Genomic DNA, 26,684 nt, shown 5'->3' on the forward strand with positions numbered 1-26,684 from the left:
AGCTAGCTAGAGTTTTGCCAATTTCACAAACGAAAAGTTACAACAAGTTTGATGTCCACCAACGAAAAGTGGCCGATTCAAATCAAAATGGCAGTCTTTCTGTTCAATTTTCAGACATGGGTACCTGAGACTTTGTATGTTTGTACGTATGTTAGATCTTCAATTAAAAAAAAAAAAAAAAGACTTTTTTTTTTTTAAATTAAAGATGACAAAGTATCAGAAGCAAACTAACTCGCGAGGTTCTCCCGAGCCAAGAATAATATAACAAAGTGTCCTTGTTGACGACACTATAAATAAAGTGTTTTTGTTCAGGAGCTTGATGGAAACCCGGGGACGCTGCCAGGAGCCCGCGGAGCCCCTTGGCAGTGCGTTAGGAGGATGCTATTACCGGACTTTCAGCCCTATTAGTGTTTGGAAATTCCTCCCTACCCCCCCAAAAAACCCAAGTGAGTCAGGTCAGGTCCCACCTGAAGCCACTTGAGCGGTTAGTGGGAGTGTGACGCAGGGGGGGGGCTGTGGTGCCAACCTCACTAAATATAGACACACAAACATTTGTGTTGAGTACAATGGAGCACTAAATAAGGACGTGTGAAGTCTCATTAAGAAAGCATTGATGGTTGTTTGACACACACTGGCAAAAATAAAAATCCATTTGGACAACCAATTATGAGCTTCTTGTTTGCTGTCAAATGATCCCTTCTGAGTATTGGACTTTTTTTTTTTATATATTAAAGGTCAACAGCGGATTAAATGTCTTCTGAGGCACTTGTCTATTGTGTTGGTAGCCCTTTTTTTGTCAATAGTTGTTTCTTTGGAGAGAAAAGTACAAAGTGCGAAGACAAAAAACGTTGAGCGTTTGCTTGAAAATCAAAAGTCTTTACTGCAGTCTGATGTCCTGTTGAAAAACCTTTGCCCTGCATTCTTTCGGTTCCCCGGTGACGCCGCCAAGCAAGCGTAACAAGAGGAAGTCTCTGCCCAGAACACAGCGATCCGCAGAACCAACGCAGACTTCTATAGAAGCAGCGGAGGAACCGTCCTGTCGGCCCGCTCAGGAAATGCCTTAGTGATTAATCGCCGCCTTCCTGAGAAGGCCGTCTGCGATTGTTGCTGCTCGTCATTTCTGCTCATCTGTCAGAGCATATAGAACTCATAAAAAATGTGTCTGATTTACCGGCATCCCGTGAAATCTTCTGAATGTTCATTGCTGGTTGATATCACCGTATCAACAATGAAACAGAAAGTTTCTATTCAACAAATTCATCTTAGTCGGGATACACGGTATCTTATTCACAAAACCTGATGGCAGTTTGTACGTCTGCCTCACAGTCCAGAGTTCTTCAGCTACTCTCTACTCTTTGGGTACTCCAGCTTCCCGCGCACATTCCCAAAAATTCCCACAGTCCAGTCTAGGGTGAACCCCGCTTCTCTTTAGAAACGTTGACTGGGATACAATCTCAACAAACTCTTGGTGTGAATGGTTGACTGTCTATTTTTGCCCTGCGATTGACTTCTCTTGCCAAAAGACAGCTGTGCCCTGTGACTGACTAACGACCAGACCAGGAAGTACTCGGCACCTCTCACCAAAAGTTAGTTGTGACCTGCGATTGACTGGCAGCAGTCCAGTCATCCGGGATAAACTCCAGCTCATTGTGTTAATTAATGGTTTTCTTTCTTGCCAAAGGTCAACTATGTTCTGCAATTGAATGGCGGCCATTCCGGGGTGTACCCTGCTTCTTTCGCCAAAAGTCAGCTGAGATAAGCTCCAGTCAGCCATGATCCAAATGAGAACAAGCGGTATTAAAAAAAAACGGAAGGATGGACAATCCAGGGTGTCCCCTGCTTCTTTTGCCAAAAGTCAGCTGAGATAAGCTCCAGTTACTCGTGATGAGGACAAGCGGGATAGAAAAGAAATGGATGACGTGTGATATTTGACAAAGTCAAATTGTCAAAACCCAAGTCTTTCCCCAGTTGTTTAAAAGTTGACTTCAACGCCAGACCTTCAATTAGTCTGGCAGCATTTGACGACTGTGGCGCTTTCCTCTCCGGAGGCCTGTAAATCTTTGGAGGAGAACAATGACTGATATCTGGGGAACAAGAGAAAAAGAAAAAAATGGGGCTGCGTCATTATTGGCCATTCATAATCCACTTCTGTGTTAAGGGGGAAGCCATATTTAATCTGCAAATGTTTAATTTACTCTTTTTGTACTGGCTCTAAATCCCCAGCAGTGTTCTTTTGGCAGCTTTAGGGACTTAATGGCAGCTCGGGTGATGATGGCAGTGTTGGCTGCCTTCCCAGGACTTCACATTTTGGGGATTCTGAGCACTTTGAGGAAACTTGGAGATACATCCTGGGTATTACTGTTTCCCTCTCGATCGATGTTTACGTCACTCTCTTTGGGATTTAAATGGCACTTTCTGATTGATTATTCCCGGAGGAGCGGGTCCGGTGTGGTTTTCGCATGACATTGGCTGTGCTTTGGAGTGCAGAACTCACTCACTGAGCACCGCAAAATGACTTTTAAAGCATCCACGACCTCTTTGAATTACCGCAACATAATGCGGCTGACGAGAAGACAAATTGCTTTAAAAAGTACTAGAGAGTCATTAACTGTGAGACGGAATCCCTCTGACATTGGCATTAATGCCAGACTCCATAATGACTCCTGCAAACTGCAAACGGATCAATGCACTTCGAAACACATCAGACCTTAAAAACAAACAAACTAGCGAAGAAGCGAAAACGAATGTATGGATGGGTGCTTACATCTGCCACTAGAAAACATTTGAATGATTTTAAAAGTACATGGTGTTTGGTAGCTCTAAAATACATATGCACGTCCTAAAACTGGTGAGTTTTTGGGAATGTTGAGGCCCCCCCAAAAAAGCATGACAAATTCCCTAGTCAGAGTCCATCAAAGTGTAAGTCCTGGAATTCATTTAAAATGGCTGCTTGAAACAAAAATGGCTGAATTCTAGCTCAATTTGATGCAAGGATCCTTGAGACTTTTTCGTGCATCCTGTTATGATAGATATGTCCTTCCAGTTTTGTCTCGATTGGTGAAACTGGTGCTGGGAGCTAAATTACAATTTTACTTACTTCAATGTTTTGCTTTAACCCGTGAGCGTTATTTTGTTTTGATTAAATTCTTGTAATTTTTGCCAAAATCAGGCATTTCCTTTCAAGTGTGATAACTTAGTCATTTATGAATATTTTTTTCACTTTCAACCGCTCAAAATGTTCACTGGCATCAGACCTATCTATACATATATAGTTTAAGAAAAAGTAAGTTTTTTTTAATGCCCTCTATGGGCAATAATAGCAGTATTATGCTAACAGCAAAATTAACTATGCTATATATATATATATATATATATATATATATATATATATATATATATATGTAAAATAAAGGTCTAATTTGAATATTTCATATGACATATTTAGAGGCTTGAATAAGTCCATAAGTCATAACAATAGATTTTTTTATGCATGCCCAGTTTTCACACAATGGCAGTTTTCTGAATAACACAAATCTGGCTTTTCCTTTGACGTGTGAAAACTTAGTCATTTATAAATATTTTTTTCACTTTAATTTTTTTATGCCCCCTATTGACAATAATAGCATTATTATGCTAATGCATGCCCAGTTTTTACACAATGGCTGTTTTCTGAATAGCACAAAACTCTTGTAATTTTGCCCAAATCAGGCATTTCCTTTGAACTGGTGCTGGGAGCTAAATTTCAATTTTACTTCTATGTTTTGCTTTAAAAAGGGCACTACTGATTGAGTTGTGGGGGTCATGTTTAGAACCCCTAAATTAAAATTAGAATATATAGTTCTCAGACAACAAGTATGCAATTGGTGATCCTCGGGCCCGTAAATTCCAGTCTATCCTTTTGTTTCATGTTTCAGTCATTTTGGTAGGATTCCAAATTGGTGCTCAACATTTATGGCTGCGCTTCAACTGGAAATCCGACAAATGCGGTTGACTTCCATTTGCACACAGCTTGCTACCTTCATTTGGGGGCACCCAAACCAAGAGGTCTGCCCCTTTAGATGAGGACGACACGGGCTGGACGAGGGCTTGCCGCCGAAAAGGTTAGACCATCTTTCCCTATTGAAAATCATTAGCCTGAAAAGATCATGACATTAAGGTATGATCTTAGTGGCTTTGAGGGAGCGATGGCTGTGGCAAAGGTGGACGGATAAAAGGATGATAACACATACGTCATGACATATCATGGAATGCATAATATCGTAAGTCGAAAGGAATAAGCCGTATAACAGGACCGAAGTGTCGCATTTAGATGGCTCTTTTATGGATGTGGCAGTAAGAGGGATTTTTTTTCCCAAACGCGCAAATACAAAATGAAAACATTTGCAAGCAACTATATTCAGCCTTGTGACAAGGCCACGCCTCTCAAAGGCACACAAGGATACAACACTAGAGTTGTTGCGACTGGGCCGAAATATACCCTTTTTAAAAAAAACTGTTTCTTTCTTCATATTTCTCTTTTATTAGGTTTTTAAACAATGCAGTGCTATTATTAAAAATACGTAATAAAAAATATAGTGGACTGGAATGGATTAATGGCATTTCAATTCACCTTAATGGAGAATATTGATTTGATATGAGTGAACTGAGTTACGAGCTTGTTGACAGAACAATTAAAACTGCTAAGTCAAAGTATCAATGTATTCCAAAACTGCATACACCTAACAGCCTGCCACACACATTTGCAGTAGAGTTTGCAGTAGAGTAAACAAACACTTTCAGACACTATTTGTGCAAATACGATAAGTGTTATTGGAGGCAGCGACTGTCGGATAGCATCTATCTTTTCCTTACAGAGCAACCAGGCCAACATGCTACAGGCCCAATTAGACATACTGTATGCATTTAGGCTAATGCTACGCTAGCAGACACTGTGTGGAACCAAATGATTAGAGCAGCCAGCACAATATGCGTGTGCGTGTTTGTGTGTGTGTGTGTGTATGGTTTTGTGGGTTCAAATAAAAAAACATCCGCCAACACAAAGGCTGGAAGTGGGTCACTGAAAGTTATTCTGCTGCTGCTGCTGGTCCTGCTATTTTTGTCACGGTGCAAAAATCAAGTTTATATTCCGCCATTGGTCGACAGATTTTTCCATTCTGAGGTTTAGTTTACTTGACATTGTCATAGAGAATGACATTTTACAAATCTACACTATATGAGGGTTCAGAGTTAATGTTTATAAATAGTGTTTTTTTCTATAAATTTTATTTGAAGACATCTGGTGATCGTTTCTTATGGGTGGGTCGGTACAGGCAACAAAAGTGAGTGCACCCCTACAGGAAAATGCCTGACATGTCAATATTTTGTTTAGCACCTTTACTTTATCTGGAAACCACTGCTTTGAATGGGCAATCTAGTTGAAAGCATCTACTGTGTAACGCATGGTCCGGTCCGTACCTTGGTTATTAAGTGGGCACGGTTCATTACGTTTACTTTTTCCTCAAATCTTTATTTTGCCAAAACTGCATTTTGTAGTGTACAGAATAATACAGTGAACTGGAATTTCAAGTTAACTTTGACCATTGTGCAACATGTCCATCTGAATTAAGTGGAAAAAGTACTCACACTCTTTACTGAAGTAGACTCCAAAATGTACCGAGTACAAAAGTATTTTTTGTGTGTTAATTACAAATTACAATGCCCGTTTTGATAAATTCTTTGAAAACTTCTCTGCACACCAGCTTGTTGTCTTTTTACTTTCTTTTCAAACAATCAGTCAATCATGATGTCAACAGCGATTGGCTTTGCCTCTCTCTACACAAAAAAAGTCACAAGCCTCTTTCGACAAAGAAAAATTGTGGAATAAAAGTAACAAGTCTTCAGAAAAATAAACACTCATGTAGAGTACAGGATACCTGAAAAATGCACTTACTCATTCGCTCCCAAAAACATATAAATACGTTCTATTTTAAATGTTTTAAGTGTCCCAAAGATATATTTATAAGTTTTTTATGTTTTTTTTTTCTTATGCTAGCGCATACAGAAGACTTTGATGCAGCCTCCGAACTGAAGGGAACGTTTGAAGCAATGCTAGTTATTACTAAAACGGCCAGCAGGTGGCAGCAGAGTATAAGAGATCAATCAGGGCCATGTTGCAAACAAGCTGATTTCCCCACAGTTCTAAGTAGATTTGTAAATAATGATGAAACTTAGCCATATTTGAATGCTAATTGCTACAAAACGGAAACAGAATTATACTTTTTTTTCCTGATGAAAGAAGAGATTAATTGTTCTTTTGGTAGGTTCCATGTTTTTACAGCAATAGAACACAATATTCAGTGGGCCTTGCAAAATCTGTCCAAATCCGGTAAAACAGCTGGGAGCGAAGGGGGTTGCTTTAGAGAAAATTACTTGGAGTGAATGAGTTAAGTACTTCCTACCACTGCCTTGTGACATTTCTCTCTTCCTTGGCCTGACTGTGCCTGATTAAGACACGGCACCTGGTGGCAAGGATACGGCTGCTACAGTGTGACATCAGGCATCTGAGTTTTATTTATTTATAATTTTGCGAATGGTTGGAGGGTTGGAGGGTTGCGGGTGAGGAGGTGGGGTGCTTGGATGGAGAGATACGATCTCAAGGAGAGAAGGTGGATATGCTCATATAAGTCAAGAGGACACACAACAACTCTAGGGACAGTTAAATTAGTCTCCAGTGAGAAGAATATTACCCCCCCCTGAAAAAAGCATCGTTATCTGAGTGAAAGTAAATGAAACTCTGGGTTTCATCCATCCCGCTGTTGTTTTGTTTCCCGACACCTGCAATTTCATCCCCCCCTCCGCCCTCGTCTGATTGAAACAGGTCGCCTCGAATTGAGCGCGGCACCGAGAACCGGGGAGAAGGAAAACAATCGTTTGCCATTGTTCACTCGCCGAATTGCCAGCTGTTGTTTTCCCTTAAAGCCCGAGACAATCGGATGATCGTTAAACGGGCCCCCACCGCTTCTCTCCAGGGGAGCTTTAGGGAGAACGCTAATGGACGGAGAGCGGTGACAGGAAATCGAAAGCATCTCGCCAGAGGAGTATGACGAGAGTCAGTTCAGATAAGCAATTAGTATCTGATGTAATTGCAAAGGGTTTTGGGGTTGGTTCACTTTTTGAAGCTATAACGGAAGCCCAACTTTTTACATGACTTCACTCGAAACTTCGGAATTGCTAACACTGTTACACAAAGTAATTTACCGCCACTTGAAAGCCACGCCCCTTGCAATACACAATACTACTGTTGCTGTGACTTTTGGCTGTTTACTTTTTTTTTTACTCATCCAATGAATAAATGAAGTTAGGAGTATTGTTTACAATCAGATTACGATCCAACTTGTTGATATGAAAGAAATCGGATTGCATTTGGACTGGAAAAACAAAACAAAACATTACTGTGTTTTCACTCCATTATTAAAACTACCGGAATGAAGGGAAAATAACCATGGTTTGATATGTCCTCATGTAACCTCTTATATAAGGATATGTTGTTGTCCTGAACTGTTGTACGAATCCAGGTGCCCAACAATTTGTGAACTCTTCATTGTTTATACTACAGTCCTCCCTGCTTCGGAAACATGTTTTCGAGGGTGCCTGGGAGAGGGCTTGGCCAGCCCGGTTTCTCACGCTCACAACTTTTTGTTAAGGAATAAAAGACGGACCGGCACACGGTGTGGGTAGAGTCAGCTGTGGGATACGTACGATCGCCCAGCTGTTAAGCAGATCGTTCTACCCGGACCGTCGGCTCTCCGGTCTAGTGTCAAAGTAAGCGCTGATGATGATTATATTCTGCTGCTTAGCGTTGAAGTGTGTTGATTGCTGTTTCCGGGGAACAAAAGGCACATTTGTTCTAGCACAGTATATCAGTCTCTGTGTATTCATTGTTGCCGCCAATCACTCACGATCCTGCATGAAAATATAAAAGTGAAGTAGTGTTTTCCACAAAACACGGGCCCTTGACCTGCTGTCGTTTCTTATCATGGATCTTATCTGCGCCACTGCCTTATCCCGCCTGTCACAACCCCTAAGCTGCTTCTCACACTATACCTACTCTCTTGGATTCACCTTCATCTCCCCCACTTAATACCTAGACTCACTTTTACCACTTCCCTCTGCCTCTTCTCTGATCCAACCCTCTTACACCTTCCAATCCATCTCTCCAGGTGGCACGGAGGATTCTGGCAAATGGCACCGGAGCGGGGATAAGCCGGTCAGATGGAAATGCAGCAAAAAAAACACCTGATACGAGACTATAAGGGCAGCAAAAAAACAAAACAAAAGTGGCCACCTGGAGATTAAGGCATCTCCTTTTGTAGGAGGAGATGGAGAAGTCACTAGAGCTGACAACTATGATGAATGTGCAGAAACATTACCAGGAGGCACCGGTGCACAGAGAGTGCACACTGCACACGATCATGAAGACGAAAGAAAAACAACAGAAGAGATCTTCACTTAAAGCACAGGAGTCGCGGAATTAGAGAATGCTTTGGCTTGCACTTGGAATCGGCACGATGAATCATGTTTGGATTGCTTTGGTTGATTATGTGGAATTCAATCAAAGTTTGGATTATTGCGATGTAATTTGTTTACTAAAGTTTGCTGCTTAAATAGGCAGCTGATGAAATCAAAACTGACATAAATTTTTGAAAGACCATTTTGAAACTAAAAGAAATAATGTTTATGCGAACATTGTGATAGGCAGGTGCAAAGTCAATTGAGTGAGGTTCCCAAATTAGTTTGATGCCTAAATGGGCTGTTGATGAAATCAAAACATTAAATTAAACAGAAAGAATGCAATGTGAAGTGCAGAATCAGGACAGATTTTGAACTAAAAAATAACAATGTTTGCACAAAATTTGTTAGAGACAGGGAGAAATTCAATTGAGTGAGGTTATCCAACTACTATGCTGCCTAAATGGGTTGCTGATTAAATCAAAACAAAGAGTAAACATGAAGAGAAGGAAATTGGAGGCAGAATTAGGAAACTTTTAAACTTTTGAACTTTTGAAAAAAAAACAGTCAGCGCAAATATTACAATAGACAGGTGGAAAGTCAATTGAGTGAGGGGACTCACCTCATTTGTGGCCTAAATGGGCTGCTGATGAAATCAAGTCAGTAGACAGGAAGAGAGAGACATTTAGAGCACTATTTTATAGATAATAAAAAATAAAAAGACTGGATAAATATTTGAATACCGTGAAAAACTATGCCACAGATGGGTGGAAAGTCAATCGGGGGAGATTCCCCAACTAGTTCGCTGTGTAAAGGAGCAGCTTTTGAAATCACTGCAGAAACTAAACAGTAAGAATGCAGCAAATGATTTTTTTTTATTAAACATAGCAATTCCAAATATGGTAAAGATTCAATTCAGACTGGTAGAAAGAAATCAAATGTGGTTGCCCAGAATTCAGACATGAGTTTGAAAAGAGTCTAAAAAATACCAGACCCAACCATCTGGCTACCTAAACGGGTAGCCACCTAGATAACAACAGAACGTAAACAGGGGGAGAGCATGTTTAGTAACAAACAGGCCTGTTTTGTAATTATGAACACGTTTATGCTATATGCCTTGAGAGGACACAATTCAGGCCCTACTTGTTTTCTGCCTAAACGGGCTACTGTGGAAATCTTAACAGAAAGTAATCAGGAAACAGACAATATTCAATAAGTGATTGGTGACGGTTCAATTAATTCAGGCCCTACCAGTTTGCCGCCTGTACGGGCTGTTGTCAAAGCTAGGGAAGAGAGCATACAGTATTAAATATCTCTACCAAATTTTGGTAGTGGGCGAGCACCATTTACTAGCACATTTCTGTTATAAATTATGTCTGCAGATTATGCAATTAATTCAGACCCTACGAGTTTTCTGCCTAAATGATCAGCCTTTTAAAATCTGATTTTTTTGTGGCTGCTGTGAAAATAATACAAACTAAACAAGAAGAGCTCAGATTCAAGTTGTATATTCAACTGACGGGCATTTTAAACAAACCAGAATTTATTAAAAGTGTGAACAAACAAAACGCAAAACAATGAACCGTAACGGATTCCAAATCTCTAGCAGAGAGTAAGCTTCCCTCCCAGGCGGCTCTGCCCTCCAAATTTAGGCCCAAAAAATGCAAATGATTCTTGCCTCCCGTGTTAGCGTGCTCTAAGAGAGCCATTTCACCACAAACGCCCATGTTGCCGTGTTTCCATTAGGGGAAGAAAATAATGGATTGATTCATGACTGCGAGGGAGGCGCTGTCAAAACAGCAGAACTCTCATTTAGTCAGACACGCAGAACTCCCGCGGCATATTTTGACATCGGCAGATTCACACCAATGTTTAGGTTTGGGAGGCCTGGAAATAAAAGAAAACAATTACTTTACCCTGTGAGACGGAGGTTTAAACTTTTTAGTTTTTTAGCCGTGGGAGTGCGACAGATTGCTGCGCTACCTCAGGACCAAATGTAATTAAAGCATCCTTTAACGTTCAACCATCTGGAACTACATGAAAAGAGGCATTGTGGTTGGGGAGATGTGAAAACAGAAACACAATGCTCCAAAAAATATATATATAGAAAAATTGAAAATGAGAGCTAATGCTGAACTCGGGATATGGATTAGGAACATTTGTAAAATACCTCAATTAATAAGGGAATATTGCAATTGAATATATATATATGATATACTGGATTAAGGAGGGGAGTTTTTGGAATGCGAAAAAAATTCTCATGATGTCCTGATCAAGTGGAACAGTTTGATGTTGGAATGGTTTGAATCAGTTGAGAAATGTGTACGCATTAGGTAAAATTGTAAATTGTCTACATTGATTTGTGAATTTGACCTAGAAAAATTTGGAATTCTGGATAAAGTATGGACTTTCTTGGAAGACAGACAATAGATAGGATATCCTTAACTCATTTGCTCCCAAAACGTATAAATATATATTTATATGTTTCAAATATCCCAAAAACGTATTTATACGTTTTTATGTGTTTTTTTTTATGCCAGAGCATACAAAAGGCTTTGATGCAGCCTATGAACTGCATAGAACGGTTGAAAATTTGTAGTTGTTACACAAACGGCCAGCAGGTGGCAGCAGAGCAAAGGAGATAAACCAGGGCCATGTTGAAAAAAAACATCATGCAAAACACAAACAGGTAGAAATGTGAAATAAAATACTTTAATCTTTCTTTTGGTAGGTTCCATGTTTTTATAGCAATAGAACACGATATTCTGTGGGGTTTGCAAAATCAGTCAATATCCAGTAAAACAGCCGAGAGCGAAGGGGGTTGCTTCAGTGAAAATGTCTGGGAGTGAATGAGTTAATGGGATAAACACTGGAGAAATGTGGACATTTTAATAGGATAAAAAGGGGGAGTCATTTATTCATGCACAACATGTACTTACATTGTCTTATAATGAGATTACTAATCGTTAATCATCATTATGATAAGAACAAAACAGATTTTGTCATTAGGAATAAATGCAACCATACAACAGAGCTGCATCAAAATATTCTTCTCTTACAAAAATAATGAGCTAAAATAGGGAAGAATAAAAAACAGCATCCCACAGTTTCCAACAATAAAGAAAATAAAAACAACCCTCGCAAGTCTCCAAATCTTATCCCCGGCTGGTGTGTGACCTCCAAACACCAACAGTGCCAGATTTGTTTTGGGCCCCCCCGCCGCACCTCCACCACTCGCTGTGTGTCGCGGTCGACCCGCAGGCGAGAGTCTCTGGTTCGTCAGTGTAGTAGCACAAATTAACTTTTTATATACAAACAAGCTCTGATTGAGCAACTGCAACAACAAAAATTGGATATCATCCAGATATTTTCTCGAACGCAGGGATTGAAGCCGATCCAAGGCGGACTCTATCCAAAACTGGTTGGGCGATTGAGTGGGAATCGATCAAATGGCAACTGCGAGAAAGTCAGCTGTGTGAATCATTACATCGTGATTCATACGATGGTAAACGGCAACGGTAGGCAGTCGATATGAAGAACTGGGAGCCAGAAGTGTCAGGTTCAAGACCCGCAATGCCTACAAAATATGACAATTGGAAATGGTTGGTAAAGGAGACTCAAGTTTGAAGTGTCCTTGAGAAAAGGCATCAAGGCATCATTTCTTATGCTATGCTGCAGGATCCGGTTACTGTAAATCCCAGACCTTGATTTTCCTCATTTGAATTTGAACCAAATCCAAAGACTGTGCCAAACTCAAAGACTGAACCTCTTCATCCCTTTCTTATCCTACCCTAAACCAAAATCCTAAACTTATTCTTAACTTTCACCCAACCCTAACATAAACACCAATCCCCCAAAACTCGCGAGCCCCAAATCATAAATCCAAACCGCTAACACTTTAAAAATTGGGCTTTCCTTGGTTTGTGATCCATCACCTAAAATCTTAACAAACACTTGGTTGAAGTAAATATGATGATGACGAACTATGAAAGTGTGTAAAAACACATCAGACAAATGGATGATGATCTTCTGAATATGGCCACATCCTTTTAGCAGCAGACATTTAGAATAACGAGGTGCGAGTTGTCCAACGGGCAATCGATTTGTCAAAAGTGTCAGTGTAATTGTGTGGTCTCAATGATGAAGCCATTCTTCCCTCTCACACGCGATGACTCACTCTGAAGAAGCTGTCCAAAGCGAAATTCCGAGCACAATAGTGACGATGGAAAACTGCAAATTGATACGCTGCCTTGTGTGCGCGTGTGACTACAAAAGATGCAAACGGCTTGTTAACAAACTTTTGGCCAGACGGTTGAGAGCGCAAACGGGGTAAGGCAGAGTTCATTTATTTTTTAATTTTAAAAGACAAGATGCTTTTAAAATCTGCCAACATGGAAAAGACTGACGCCAAGAACAAGAAACGCTGAACTCGATTTGCTCCCTTTCATGCTTGTTTCCCCCTCCGCCGTCCTCCCTTGTAAAAGGTCAAATCATCAGCTGGCGTGCAATGTGGTCACCCCATCAATTACATAACACTCATTTAACATGCTAAAATGCGTCTCGCCGTAGCTTGGAATTTTAAGGACCGTGATTTCACTGCTCCGGAAGGAAATTTCAGGTGAAAATTTCCAAGCCAGATTCCTCCCCAGGACCAATTTTTGCATGGAATCTTGGGGGAAAAGTTGAGTAATGAAACGGTTCAGTGAGCTTACGTCGGCCATTGAGCCAACTAACTGCAAATGGAAAACGTGTTAACTGCAAATTGAATGTCGCCTAACAGGTGTCCACTGTGAGGGAGGAGCACGTTGTCTTCCTCTTGGGAGGGGGGGGGGGGGGGTGAAACATATAGATACACACCGGAAAAGCATCTTTCTTTGTCATTTTGATATCACTAAATGTTATGTCTGTATATGTGTGTGTGTGTGTACTGAGATTCAATATGAAAAATTCTTGAGGTTGCACAGAGGTTAGTTTGTACGCACTGCACTTCCATCGCTACGTGACAGATGCTGAGACTGTTGGCTGTTTTTTTCCCCCTCTCTCTTTTGTCCAAAAACTAAAAATCCCTGCTGGGCTCACACACACACACACAAATATACACTCAGCGTGGAAGAAAACAAACTGATAAAACAATATCAGATCATTAGCGAGCCCACAATCACAAACACATGACCCGGCTCGACATCTCGTCTCGCCCTTATTAAGGCTGTCACCATATTAGCGACGTTGAATTTCACGCCGAGGAGAGCAAATTAGGTTGGAAAGAACGCGCCCCTTTTGTTGCGAAGACTACAAATTCCATTATCTTTTATCGAGGGATGAATAAAATTAGGTATGACTTAAGAAAAACAGGATGCTAGAACACAGATCCAGATATAATTCATGATGATAAATGTAGCCTGGAAGGAGCCAGGAAGCGCCACCTAATGCTTTCCTTCAAGACTTCAACCAACCTAATCCAAACCCTACAAGAATAATCCTTACCCTATTTGAAAGACCAAACCTTAACCTGACCTACTCGAACAAAATCTTACGGACCCTAACATATCAGAGAACTGAATTCCCTAAACCAACCCTGACTGTACTGTAATCACTACTCTGTCCTACCCTAACCCAAAACCACCAACACTAGCGCAACCAAAATCTTAACCCTATAACCTCAAACTACACCAACCCTAACCTGATGTAAAATTAGCTGCCTATGTACCAGTATTTTTATTTGCTTTTTATTTTGCTTTGATTTAGTTGTCGGCTGCCAGTTCAGCATTGAGTAAATAAAGGTTAAAACACTACAATGACGCTAAATTAGTAACCTCAACAGTGGCCGATTTGAATGGGCCTTAAATAGTGAAAAACAAAAAGTAAGGAATGTTTCTGCAAAAGGTAAATCACTCAAACATCCCCTATTTAATGCTGGCTTCCAGGAACTTGAAATCCGAATCCCGTACTTCTAGTCCATATGGATATTGTCTTATTTCACAGCAGGCAGGGAATCTCTCTGCCATTTCACATCTGGAAATGTTTTTTTTTTTTTTTTATGTGAACAACAAAAGAAGAGTGGGAACCCACATACAATCCCTTGAGCATGTAATAGAGACGGCATACCTACGAGTGAGAAAGCGAGGCAGCAGGAAAAATAAGAAAAACGGATGACAGCTAAAGAAAGATCTTTTTTTGGGGGGGGGGGGGGGGTCACGTGACCGAGGTGCTTAGGATGGAATCCAGGCGGCCGTGACGACAGCTCGTGAGCATATAAAAACAAAAAGGTACGAGGGAATTGGTTTTATTCAGTTTCTTTTTCCACGGCAGGCCTGACGCATCTTTGGTGGGAATCAACAGCAGACGCCGCATTGATTGTTCTGAGCACGTTTGGCTTGGAGCTCCCGCGTCACTCTTACGTCGCCAAATTACTTCAATACTAAGAATGTGAAGTGTTGCATAATGGTCGGCGTGCGTTTCCCGGAAATTCGTAATTAAAAAGTAATATATTAAACGGAATCACTATGATTGAATTCCTCACTTCATACAGTTGAACCGATTAAGTCAACTGAGTTGTACAATTCAGAATTTGAGGCAAAATAGCGCATGAGGGGTTAAAACGTCTGAGTTAGTTCTTCGGTTCGAATCTGCTCAGGTCTTCCTGTGTGATACTCGCATGTTCTCTCCGGGTGTTCTCTGAATTCTCCAGCATGTCTCAAAATGGACCACAGGTGTGAATGTGGCCTGCGATTGGCTACCAACCAGTCGGGAGTTGCTTTCCTCTCGCCCAAATTCAGCTTGGATAGTCTCAAGCCTGTGATCTGAATGAGACACTACAGAAAAATGCATGGACGAATTTGCCATTCAATCCCTTTCCTGGAATACCAACGATGTATACGGAGAACAAGAAATGGAATTTATTGCAATGAGATACTCACTTCAGCGTCATGAATGCTCCCTCTTCAGTACTCTTTTGATTTTAAGATTAGTTGGTTGATTCAGGTAAGTTTTAAAGTTTGACTGTCAAGAATATAAAAAAAAAAAAAAAAAACATCATCTACGATCTTTAAATTCAATTTTTAGACAGGTTTCGACTGTACTGGGTGTCCTTGGTTTATGATGGTCCCAACATAACAGAACATTGCGAGGTGACGAATGGCACAAAATTAAATAGTCTTCATGGCGGCACAAGATTTTTTCCGTTTATAGCTTGGTTGTTTTTCGCACAATTGTTTAATATAATTATTCCTTCTTAGCCCTGGAGAACCCAAGAACCCTTTTCTTCTTTGGAAAATTATGAATTATACATTAAATGACTGCTATAAGTTCACTGAACACCGAAATATATGTTTTTTCAATTTTAACCCTTGTTTTTTGAACTAGCTCAGAGTTGCTAATTTATCAATATATATATATAAAACATACTCCTAGGCATTCTGCAACATGATATGAACACAATTTTACCATCTGAAGATGGTTTTGTTTAGATTGATTTCCAGCTCAACAAAACAGCATGTTGCCAGCCATCTTGTCACCACCACTCTGGCTCATGTAAGTGCAATATTCATCCACTAGATGGCCCCATGCAGGGGTCAGAAGTGGCACTCTGGACTTTTGAAGTTAAATTTGTAAAAAAAAAAAAAAAAAAGGTCTTTGTTATTTGAGTAGCAGAATTTATAGGGGCCAAATTTGACCCCGTGGGTTCTCCAGGGTTAAGTAGGCTACAGGTTCAGGTTATGTGCGGAACTATGGCATAAACCAAAACCCCCGCATATTTGGAATAGGAGAGCACCAAAAAAGTCAAGTCAAAAATAATATTCTTAAACCAGTGAAGTGGGCAAGTGTAATATTCCTAATCACAAACAAAGTTTTCAGCTCGCGTTGCCTTCGGTGCTACATCACCAAACGTAAGCGGGAAATGTTTTAATTCCCTGTAGAGGAACATTTAAAAGCTGAACTATCAGACTTCCGCACTGGTTGTCCCGCCGAGACTCACATTTGCCGCGGGTTGAGGTTAATTACGGACATTCAAAGCTGTCCGTGTTGGAAAGGAAGCGGTTGAAAACCAATGTTGCTACTATGCCACTTTGTGAGGCATGGTGGCCTTATAAAACTTGATTGAATGCTTCCTGCCGTATTATCCCTCAGAAGTATCCCTTTAAAACTACCCCACCAAAAATAAATCTCATACCATGACAATGCTGTTTCTAACGTCGCAACTTCTGTGGATATCCTGTGTTTGCGATCATTTTTAGATTCCTCGTTGGCGTCCGGGCTTCTGGAAAGCGTCACAATGTCCCATCGGTTGACGGGCAAGAGAGACGTTTACAGAATGCGCCTCAAGAAAGACTTTTGTTTGGAGCAGTGCTGTGGGTCAGAGACCTTATTTGGCCTGTGAGTTACAGAGGCGTAAATATTGAGACGCGGAGATGATGAAGACGAGGGAAGGGGACATAGCGAGCACAGATTACCAATAAATCTGTTTAGCAGGCAAAGAACACTGATGAGTTCTTTGTTAAATGGACTTAACCCATCAATCGTTGGCAAAAAAAATGCAGACGCTTCTGTATTAATTCTGAAGCATAATCAGCCTGAGTCAAAGCAAATTTTTGGGTTCAACTTATTCATTTTTACTGTATATGTGAATATCATCAGCAATCAATGGTAACATTCCATCAGCACTGAAATATTGGCATGCTATTTTGCCAACCTTGGGAACCTCACTCCAATAAGTTTCCACATTCTCACCAGTGTGTGTATACAGTACAGTATGACATATTGGAGTACAGTAATTTCTGGACTACAAGGCGCACCTGACTATAAGCCGCGCTAGCTAAATTTGGGGAATACTACACATATAAGCCGCACCCGACTGTAAGCCGCAGGTGTTTTTAATGTTACCGCACCGGGTTCCCGCTACTTTATTTTCCATAATGAGGGTGCAAATTGTCTCACTCTCATTCTGTCCCTCCTACTGTATTTGGGCTCACTTGGTTTGTTTTGCTCTGCCTGACCTCTTGCACTTCCTTTATAGTGTGCCCCATTGTGATCTGATGGATAAGCCGCACCTTTGTTTTAGCCGCAGGGTTGAATGCAAGTGAAAAAAGTAGCGGCTTGTAGTCCAGAAATTACTGTAAAATGCTGTCATTTTTTGTGCAAATTGCTTCAAATCATTTTTGTCTTACTGCTTAAACAGTACTTGAGGCTGCAAGCTAAACCATGACAAAATAAAGCTCTTGTTGACAAGTATGAGCATGTCAACACATGAATGCATTCAATAGCGAGTCCAACAGAAGAAAATTCAATAAATCTCAGTTATTGATGCACTAACTTTGCAATCCTGGGCAAGCTCACACACTCTGCCTAATCAATATTTACAGCCAACCAACTGTAAGACATTTCAAGTCCATGGCTTCAAACTTTTTTCTTACTGCTTAAAAAAAAGCGGCTATGGCTCTGAGCTAAAACATGCAGAGTTAACTCCAATTTGTTGATTTTTTTGCACACAAAAAACATGCCAAAATGTGAAAAGAAGCGACAGTCACTATATCAGAAGGAAATGGTAATGAACCGCAGAAGCTGGGGAACCTCACTCCAATTAATTTCACCTGCGTATGTTTATATCAATGCAAAATCAAATGGATTTTTAGTACAGAATGGTTCAATCAAAACTTTACAATTCGGTGTTGCTCAGGGGTGGAGGAGCAAAAATATTGTGAAGCTAACTTCAACAACCTGGGGAACCTCACTCCATTGACTTCAGGCTGCAAATGAAATGGGCGTGATTGAATGGATTTCACACACTCTTGGTTGCCTCTAATATATTGTGCCGCAAAGGAACTTTGCCAGCCTTGGGAACTTCACTCCGTTCACGCTCTGTTTATATGGCTATTGATATTGCAATATTCAAATAAGGCAATTTTATTTCTACAGTTGAGTAGGCTAGTTAAGTCACCACAAACTATCTGAAGGACGATCTACGCTTTTCAGGTCTGCTGCGCTCACAATTTAGAGGAATCAATGAAGAGAAAGAAAACAGCTCGGTAAGCTCTATAATCACTTCTTACGCACACATACTTTCATAAATATTACCAGAAGCGCAACGCTTGAGATGGCTGCGTATAATGAGGCCATGGCCTTCATCTAAGCGAGATAAACTGGGCAAAGAACAAAACTGCAAAATGGCCATTTGAGTAAGATATGAGATCGACGTGAAACTCTTGACAGACGTTTGTGTGAAGTGCGAGATTACATAACACGCCTCAGCCAATGGGCCGGCGCGAGCGCTCTGACATCATGTGTTGACTTTCCGACGCACGCACTTACTACACAGCTGGATCTAGTGTCAACTTTCTCAGGGAACAAAAAGACCCAAACAGCTGTGAGCAGGAAAACATACAGTTGATGTCCAAACATATATCAGCTTTTAGCATCGTCGGGATACTGCAGCCCCTCGCTTCACATTCCAACCTCGCACCTAAACCTGAAGCCCTCATCAGGGCATCGGGGGCGGGGGTGAGGGGGTCACCTTGACGTTTAGCAGCCAGTCTGGTGAGTTAATCATCCATTAAATAGCCCCTCCCAAACAGGTCCGCCATACCGAAAACGCAATAAATAACACCTTCATTTTCATCACACACTATTTCAAAGTAAGCCTGATTGATGTCCGTTCCCAAGCACCGCCACCACCACCGGCATCAGGATGCCACCCGCAGCATCAAATCAGTCGCGAAACGGCCAATCAGTCGTCGCTCGTAACTCTTTTGAGGATGTGGCGGACGGAAAGTGGAGCCGCACAATGCGCTTTGATGCACTGCTGTTTCTTTTTCTTTTTCTTTTTAGGTGGGCCACCGACAACTTAACTAGGGTGCATACAAGAAAACTACAGTTCTTTCTCTTACTTTTTTAATTTCTCTTCCAACTGCAATTTCACATATCATTAACACTTCATTAAAAAACTTAACAACCCAAATAAAACTTTTAGCTACCGAGCAGTTACAGCACGGTAGATCAACAGAATTGCTGCTCTTTTTTTTTTTGTGGCCTGGTCAAGCCACACGTTTCCCTGGAGTTTTGTTGCTTGGCCAAACGCTGAACACTAAGCCAAAATATGACAGTGAGAAATATAAGATTAGTTCATTTATGCACAATAATACTGGAAGTAAATCCCTTCTCTGCATTAAATATAAAATACATATTGGTCAAAAGGGCTATGAGGGACTAACATGACTTGAAGACTAACATGAGATAAAGAATTGCATAAAAATGTCTATCAAAATTACAACACATTCAAACAGATGTAAATTTTGTAGCTTCACAAATACCTTGAAGGTATTTTTATGAACTCAGAAATGTTGTTAAGACACTTGGGAACTGTTTAAGATTGCAAAAAAAGAAGAAAAAAAAGCAATATGTTTCCACAGTTTTACGCTTACTGTTTTACACATCTATTTAAAATTTTCAGGAAGAGACTGCGTGGTGCAATAACTTCGTATGAATTTGCTTTTGTAATTCTTTATAAACCGTAGCGTTTCTTTGCTGTTTTCCATCTAAAATTGCATTAATATTCGCTTCTTTAATTAATTCCAAAAAGATTTGTTTCCTCGTCACCCAAACATACCTTAGTTTGTCGTCAATCATTGCTTTAAAAAAATAAAAATAAAATGATTTGAAATCGTCCGCCATTGCTTTGTGACTACAAAAGTACGTGTATACGGACTTGTCAGCGTTTATTCGCAAAACCTGTTTCCATAGCCACAATTAGCATTTTCTCTCTACTCTTCAAAATCCCCCCCCCCCCCAAGCTTAAAATTTTGGGGGGCAAATTTTGACCCCTTTTTCGAATTTCTAGCGTTTTACCATTAAGTTTTATTTATGCATTTCTTGAAAGTTCGAATAAAAATGGGTGAATGGAAACCCCACTACTCACTCTTGACATTTATATAGGTCAGTGGCAACAAGCGGTTGGATTCCATTTGACAAATATATACGTCGACGGCAGTGCTTGCTTGATTTATCAGGTCATGATGGAGTGCAATGTATCCAGTAAACAGAAAAAAAAACATATATACTGAATGTGTATTTGTATACTGTATATATATTAGTGCTGTCAAAGTTAAAGCGTAAACGGATTAATTAATCACAAAAAAATTTGTGCATTAATCATAAATTAACACCGATTATTCGCACTATTAATTTTGACCATAGATTATCCTTTAGCGTGACCGCGGATGGCTATGTTTAAGATGGCCCAGGTTGTGTTTTAGCAATAAACATAATTACATGCATTAAAGTAAAGCATTTAATAAATGTTTGCGTATAACATTTAAAATATTTCTTCATGTCAAAATATCGGGGTGATTTTTTTTTTTCCATTTTAAATCATGCAAGTAATTAACTGATTAGAAAAAGAGGAGGGTGAGCGTGTGCATTGGATCAAAAACTGTTGAAGACGTCCTCATAACATTAAATGTCAAAAGAATCAACACATAAGAGGTGCTCTTCAAATTTGGCGGGGGAAAATGATGATAAAAAACGAAGCGATTAATCGTGATTAATCAAAATTCTATGATGTGATTAATCTCATTAAAAAATGTAATTGTTTGACAGCTCTAATCCATATATATATATATATATATATATATATATATATATATATATATAGAGAGAGAGAGAGAGAGAGAGAGTCAGTGCATGGTTTTATATCTTTCATATCAAAGTATTTAGCACATTTTAAATAATTAAAAATAGTGAATCAAGACGACGATTTAGCAGATACAGAGCATGAAAAATTAGCTGTTTCTGACATTTTTGTTGGCTTATCAGTATGTTGAACTTTTAAAAATATATACTTTTAATTCCACAAACTACACTATCCACATATGAACATTCCCCTGAAAAAAAAACAAAAAAACAAAACTCATCTTTTGCTGCTTTGCATGCTGGACAGTGGTCGTTCCCATCCCGACTCACCCCACAGCCGCCTCTCCCTCACGCTCCTCCAGAAGACGTCCCAAGCCTTGTTGGTGGAAACTTTCACATGCTCGCTGAAGGACCTCCGCAGCGGCGCTTTCACCGCCATACTCTAATTAATGAATTAAATATTCCTGGCAGAAAAAGTGCGGCTGTGAGTATTGGAACCCATGTGGGCAGCGCTTGCTCCGTCACGACTCACGCTGAGGGTGACTTGGACTGAGCTGGAGGAGGAGGAGCGAGGGGGCCCTGACACTTGATGCAAAAAGTCTGTATGTAATTTGTGAAACACCCCTGGTAGGTACTCTCCGGCCCCCTTATGCCCTCCCCCAAAAGGTGTTTCAAAAAATATTTTTTCGTTGCGGCAAGTTATCAAAACATGCACTGTATTGTATATAAGTGACAGTGAAAAACAAAAAACCAAAAAACTTTGCAGTCCGTCTGTACTTTTTTTACTTTTACTCAAATACAGCAATTTGATCAGTACTTCTACTTTTACCAGAATACCTGAATCTTTTCCTCACTTAACTACAGAGCGCAAGTACTTTTGCCACCTCTACTTTAGCAATCTCATGAATTTCCCTGCGGGGGATCTGCCAATGCAATATGATTCATGCATACGGTTAGCTGTAGTTTAAAATTTTTGCGCAGGTGCAAATCTAAAGGTCACTCACAAACCCAGCCTCATTTTTTTTTCTTACAACAATTTGCATACAAAGGCAACAATCTGAATTGATTTTTTGCTTTGCAGTGCACAGCACACAAATGGACGCATCATCACTTCCATCATCATGCAGCACTTAAGGAAAAAGGCACTTTACAGATGCTTGACAATGCTATTATTCTTCAAGGATCATCCTATTAGTGAGCAAAATTTTAAGCATACCTCATGTCCTTTGCATTTGTGAGTCAGCTTTATTCCCCATCTTGGTATTGTACCTTTAAGCACACAAACAATCAGTTAAAAAAAGAAAAAAAAAAGCTACTTATGAGTCATTCCAAGACAATTTAAACACCAATATTTTTCTGTTTTGGGAAGAAAAGCAACCCTGTTGCAGTCGCTCAGGCACCAGAAAAACATGTATTTACTAATCCTGCTGAAAACATCCTTTATAGAAGACAATAATAATAATAATAATAATAATAATGCAACTTTTCCATCATGTCTTTTTTTTCCCAACACAAACAATAAACCTAACCTAATGCTGAAAGAGTAGCCTCAAGATAATACTATAGCCCTGTTAGCGTTTGCTAAAGTAAAAGGACTTTATTACGTGTCCCCAGTGGCATCAACTTTATCTCTGGTCTTTACCTTTGGTTCTTAAATATCCATACTTACTGCTAAAATAATATTGTATCTAAATATGAATGTAAGCCCATTTTTCTTGATAATGGTTAGCTGCCGTTTATGCTAGCCTTAGCCTCTCGCTGCTAGTTGCAAGCTTTAGCTCGCCTTAGGTTAAAAATCACCATTTCTATGCACCATTTGACTCTTGTTATTCAAACAAGAACTACAATAACTGTATTTCTAAAGAATTATTAATCATTTGGTCAGAGTTGGAGAAGAGATGCTGGAAGAAAATGATGAAGTGAATTACGACGTATGGTACATTTTGTTACGATGTATTTTCAGGTAGTCTGTGTGTTTTTTTTCTCTGTGTATGTGGTTTGTAAAAGTAAAATAATATTAACATGTGTTGTTATCTGTACAAAATGACTTGTATTTTAATTACAAACATGTTCCCAGATTCTAAGAGAAGTGTAAGTGAACAATTCTTCAGAAGGAGGCCAATGCCTGCTTTAACTTGAAGCTGTTTACACCTGTTTTTTTTTAATTAGCCATTAAATTAGCTTTAAAACTAAACATAAAACAATAAGAATTACACACTGTGTATTTAACTAAACCACATAACTTTAACATAGGCCCAACTGTCTTACAAAAACTCTGCAAGCATAATTCTAACACACGATGCAAAACGGCTAACAAAAGTAGCATTGATATTGGGGTAATTAAAGTACCACTGATTGTCACGCCCATCTAAGTGGGGTGCAATTCGTTCTCTGCATTTGACCCGCTAAACCTGCTAGCAACATAATGCAGGAAGAGCATGTTTTGTTAAAACTTGCACACTATTTCAAGTTTCACTAGTTTCACCGTATTGAGTTGCTCTCCAGGTGTTTGTTTTGGTTTTCCTACCACTTGAGGAAAAACGTATGACAGCACTGTAACAACTTTGCCCAATGTTTATCCCATTTACTTGAGATATGACGCGACCGCGGTGTTGACTTGTAACTCTTGTTCCATTTTCACCCAAACAAACAAAAGGAGGCTCAGAAACATGAGCTATTCGAGCGTGTCTTCCCACAAAAGTCGCGCGTAGACAGTAGGTGGAGAAGTTCTTGCGGCTCTGACGTTGAACTCGACTTGAACCCGTTAAATCCAGCACCGGCATCAAAATGAGGAATTTTTGTGATGATCCAAAATTAGAAGCCTCAAAGCAAAAGTCACTCCTTGTTTTCTTTATTATTATTAATCCAAAGGTTGTTGTTTTTTATACTCCACTTCCTCAAAACCCCAAATGAAACATTCAGCGCCATGAATGTCTTCTGTGCATTTTGACAGGAAGTATCTTCACCCCTTCTCTCTTCCGGTGAAGGCTGACTGATGGGAGGCATCCTCCAGCGCATTTGTTTACCCTTCAAACAAGACCTCAATTAGTTGCATCCCCGACAGTTTTCCCCCCCCGTTTTGCCGGAGCAAAGCAGGTAATTAAATTGCACTCAGCGGCACGCCGCGTGCAAGGATGGATAAAACGGCGAGCAGTCGGAAAAACAAAGTTAATTCTGAGCACGCCTATGGCAGATTTGCATTGAGTGTGGCTAATGCATCCTATGCATGGGCTCAACCTCAACAACGTCGGATTAAATGATTTTATCGTGTAATGCAGGGTTCAAGAGTAACACAAACGGTTACAGACAAATTCAGAATTCTGAAAAAAAAAAGTTCCAGAAACATGATTGGCTAATGCTAACCGAAACCCAAACAGATACATGAAAATTATTATATTTAAGTATAGGGACAAACTAAATATAATACATAAAAGTTAAATAAAACTTGTAGGGGAGATTGGGGCTAGATGTATCACGGGTAACTTGTCACATTTTTTCTCCACTAGAGGGCGCAACAAAAAAGTGGAATGCTAGTTTTCTTCATATAAATGGTCAGGGGTTGTGTACTGTCTGAAAAAAGAATAGCACATTGTAAGCTGACATGAGTGCCAGTTATCTGTTTTGCACAACCTAAAGTCTTCAACTTCGTATCTTTTGAAACAGGCTTCGTACATAGACAAATTCTAGCAGAAAATCATGTGTACTCGTTAGAGGATAGATTCAGGCATCTTGTCCTGCCTCAGTCACTGCTCTGTTTTAAGCTAACTTTAAACTAGAGCAACATGGTAGTTTGGGGCAACTTGTCTCAGTCATTTTGGGGTTTGTTGTCACATATGCAAAGATTGGGCCAATGAAAAATGCACCTCTGGCAACTCTCTTTACATATGCCAGAATTGTTCTTCAGATAATGAGTCTGAAGAGTGAGGAAATTAGTTTGCCAAGTTTTGTTTCATTGTTTAAAAAATATTATTAGTTGCAAATCCAGCGTGACAACTTACCCGGGCAATATGACACATGTTCACTCCCTCTATTTGATGGCTTATAACTCTGCACTGACACAACGTATGAAAATGACATAAATAAATAAAAATATACCTAAGACTTTGGTCTTTCATCTGGTATACATTTTGTTTATGTATGATGTATTGATTCCAACAAATATATAAAAGTATAAAAATTGGTACAACTAGCCCTCGTCTCCCCAACCTGAATAAATGTTTTAAAAGTACTTAAAGATCAAAGTCAAATGTATTAAAGTTAAAATGTAAATACAACCGTACCACATTTAGAGAATGCAGTATCTACAGTATCCGTTCATCATTTCACTGACATTTCCATCCTGTACAGCAAAATGTCAGCGCTTCCATAAAACTGACCTGGGAGACGTCCAGTGCGGATAACAATGACCCTCGGGAAGCAGCGCATCGTCCTTTGATCCCCCCGTCGAGGCCCTTTTACACCCATAGCTACACCCCAAACGCTTTCATGGCGCGACGTCCTTCGGATCAAAGGTGGGTTTACCGCAGAACTCCGGAGCCAATTAAAACCCCTGCTGATAAAAAACGAGCAAACGCAGAGTGGATTCTGTGTTTTTCACAATGCTCGACGTAATTTGTGAACCTCTGAAAATTTGATGCAACTCTGCTTCCTGTGTGCGCCAGTAACTCATTTAATCCTTTACTATTGTTTACCAACATTACAAAATGGTCTATAGAGATTCAAATTGTATTATCACTGTAACATTTCACCATCAAGCCACCATCCCTTACCAAAAAAAAGTATATTTAAGCAAGCCTGAAGTATACTCAAAATTAGGAGAGTAAACAGGAAGTATACTCCACCAAGTAAATGTTAAAGAGTACTTGTAAGTATACTGAAACATATACTAAAAATTTATACTGTAGTCTATGCTTAAAAGGCATTCGCTGTAACGGACCAAAATTATGGGTTAAATTTATTTATAAAATCCCAAACACCATGTAGCTGGATAGCCTAAACGTTAAGGTTGCTATCTTGCTACCAGTGTTCACAGGTTCGATACCAGTACATCACTGGGCACTTTGCTGTGTACTTAAGTGTACTGAAATGGGCCAATTTAGTCCCAAGGAGTTTAGTTTTTAGCACACTCAAAAAATAAACTCAGGTATACTCTATATTATGTACTAGTATGCTGCTTTTTAGTAAGGGATATTAAAAGTTTTTCTTTCTTACCTTGACTAGAATCCCACGTCACATTCTGGCTAGTTATTGCGCCTTTTGGTGCTGTAAATCCTTTCTGTGGTGCATGCTAAACTAGCAATTTGTCACACATTAGTTGCCATGACTTCTAGTTATTTCATTTCTTCTTTTATTTTATTTTGGTAGTTGGCAGATACTGTTGGTGCATTACCGCCATCCTCTGGCCACTGGTGGCAATGCAACATCAACAGAATTAGGGAATTGGGATTTTGGGTGCCGGTCTGAGCTCTAATTTTAATAATAAATACAAGCTGTATTTCTTATTTGCAAAACTTCCTCACGTTGACAATTTTATTATAACATCCCCAGCTCTGCTTACCTTTTAGTTTTGGGGGTTG

General features: G+C 39.8%; 1 protein-coding gene across 2 annotated transcripts in view; it reads right to left on the reverse strand.

Moving 5' to 3' along the window:
- Positions 1–26,415, reverse strand: part of LOC144036588 (rho GTPase-activating protein 7) — a 51,455-nt gene extending 25,040 nt beyond the window's left edge. The window contains exons 1-3 of one of the 2 annotated variants that reach the window (XM_077547336.1): positions 26,320–26,415; positions 22,325–22,377; positions 21,439–21,572 (exon numbers count right to left, since the gene is read on the reverse strand). In XM_077547336.1, the coding sequence (XP_077403462.1) occupies positions 21,439–21,547 (109 nt within the window). In that variant the 5' untranslated portion in view covers positions 21,548–21,572; positions 22,325–22,377; positions 26,320–26,415. The remainder of the gene's footprint in view (positions 1–21,438; positions 21,573–22,324; positions 22,378–26,319) is intronic. The other variant, XM_077547337.1, reaches the window with a different exon arrangement.
- Positions 26,416–26,684: the final 269 nt, after the last annotated feature.

Source organism: Vanacampus margaritifer, chromosome 16 (assembly GCF_051991255.1).
Source record: "Vanacampus margaritifer isolate UIUO_Vmar chromosome 16, RoL_Vmar_1.0, whole genome shotgun sequence".
Taxonomy (NCBI): Eukaryota; Metazoa; Chordata; class Actinopteri; order Syngnathiformes; family Syngnathidae; genus Vanacampus; species Vanacampus margaritifer.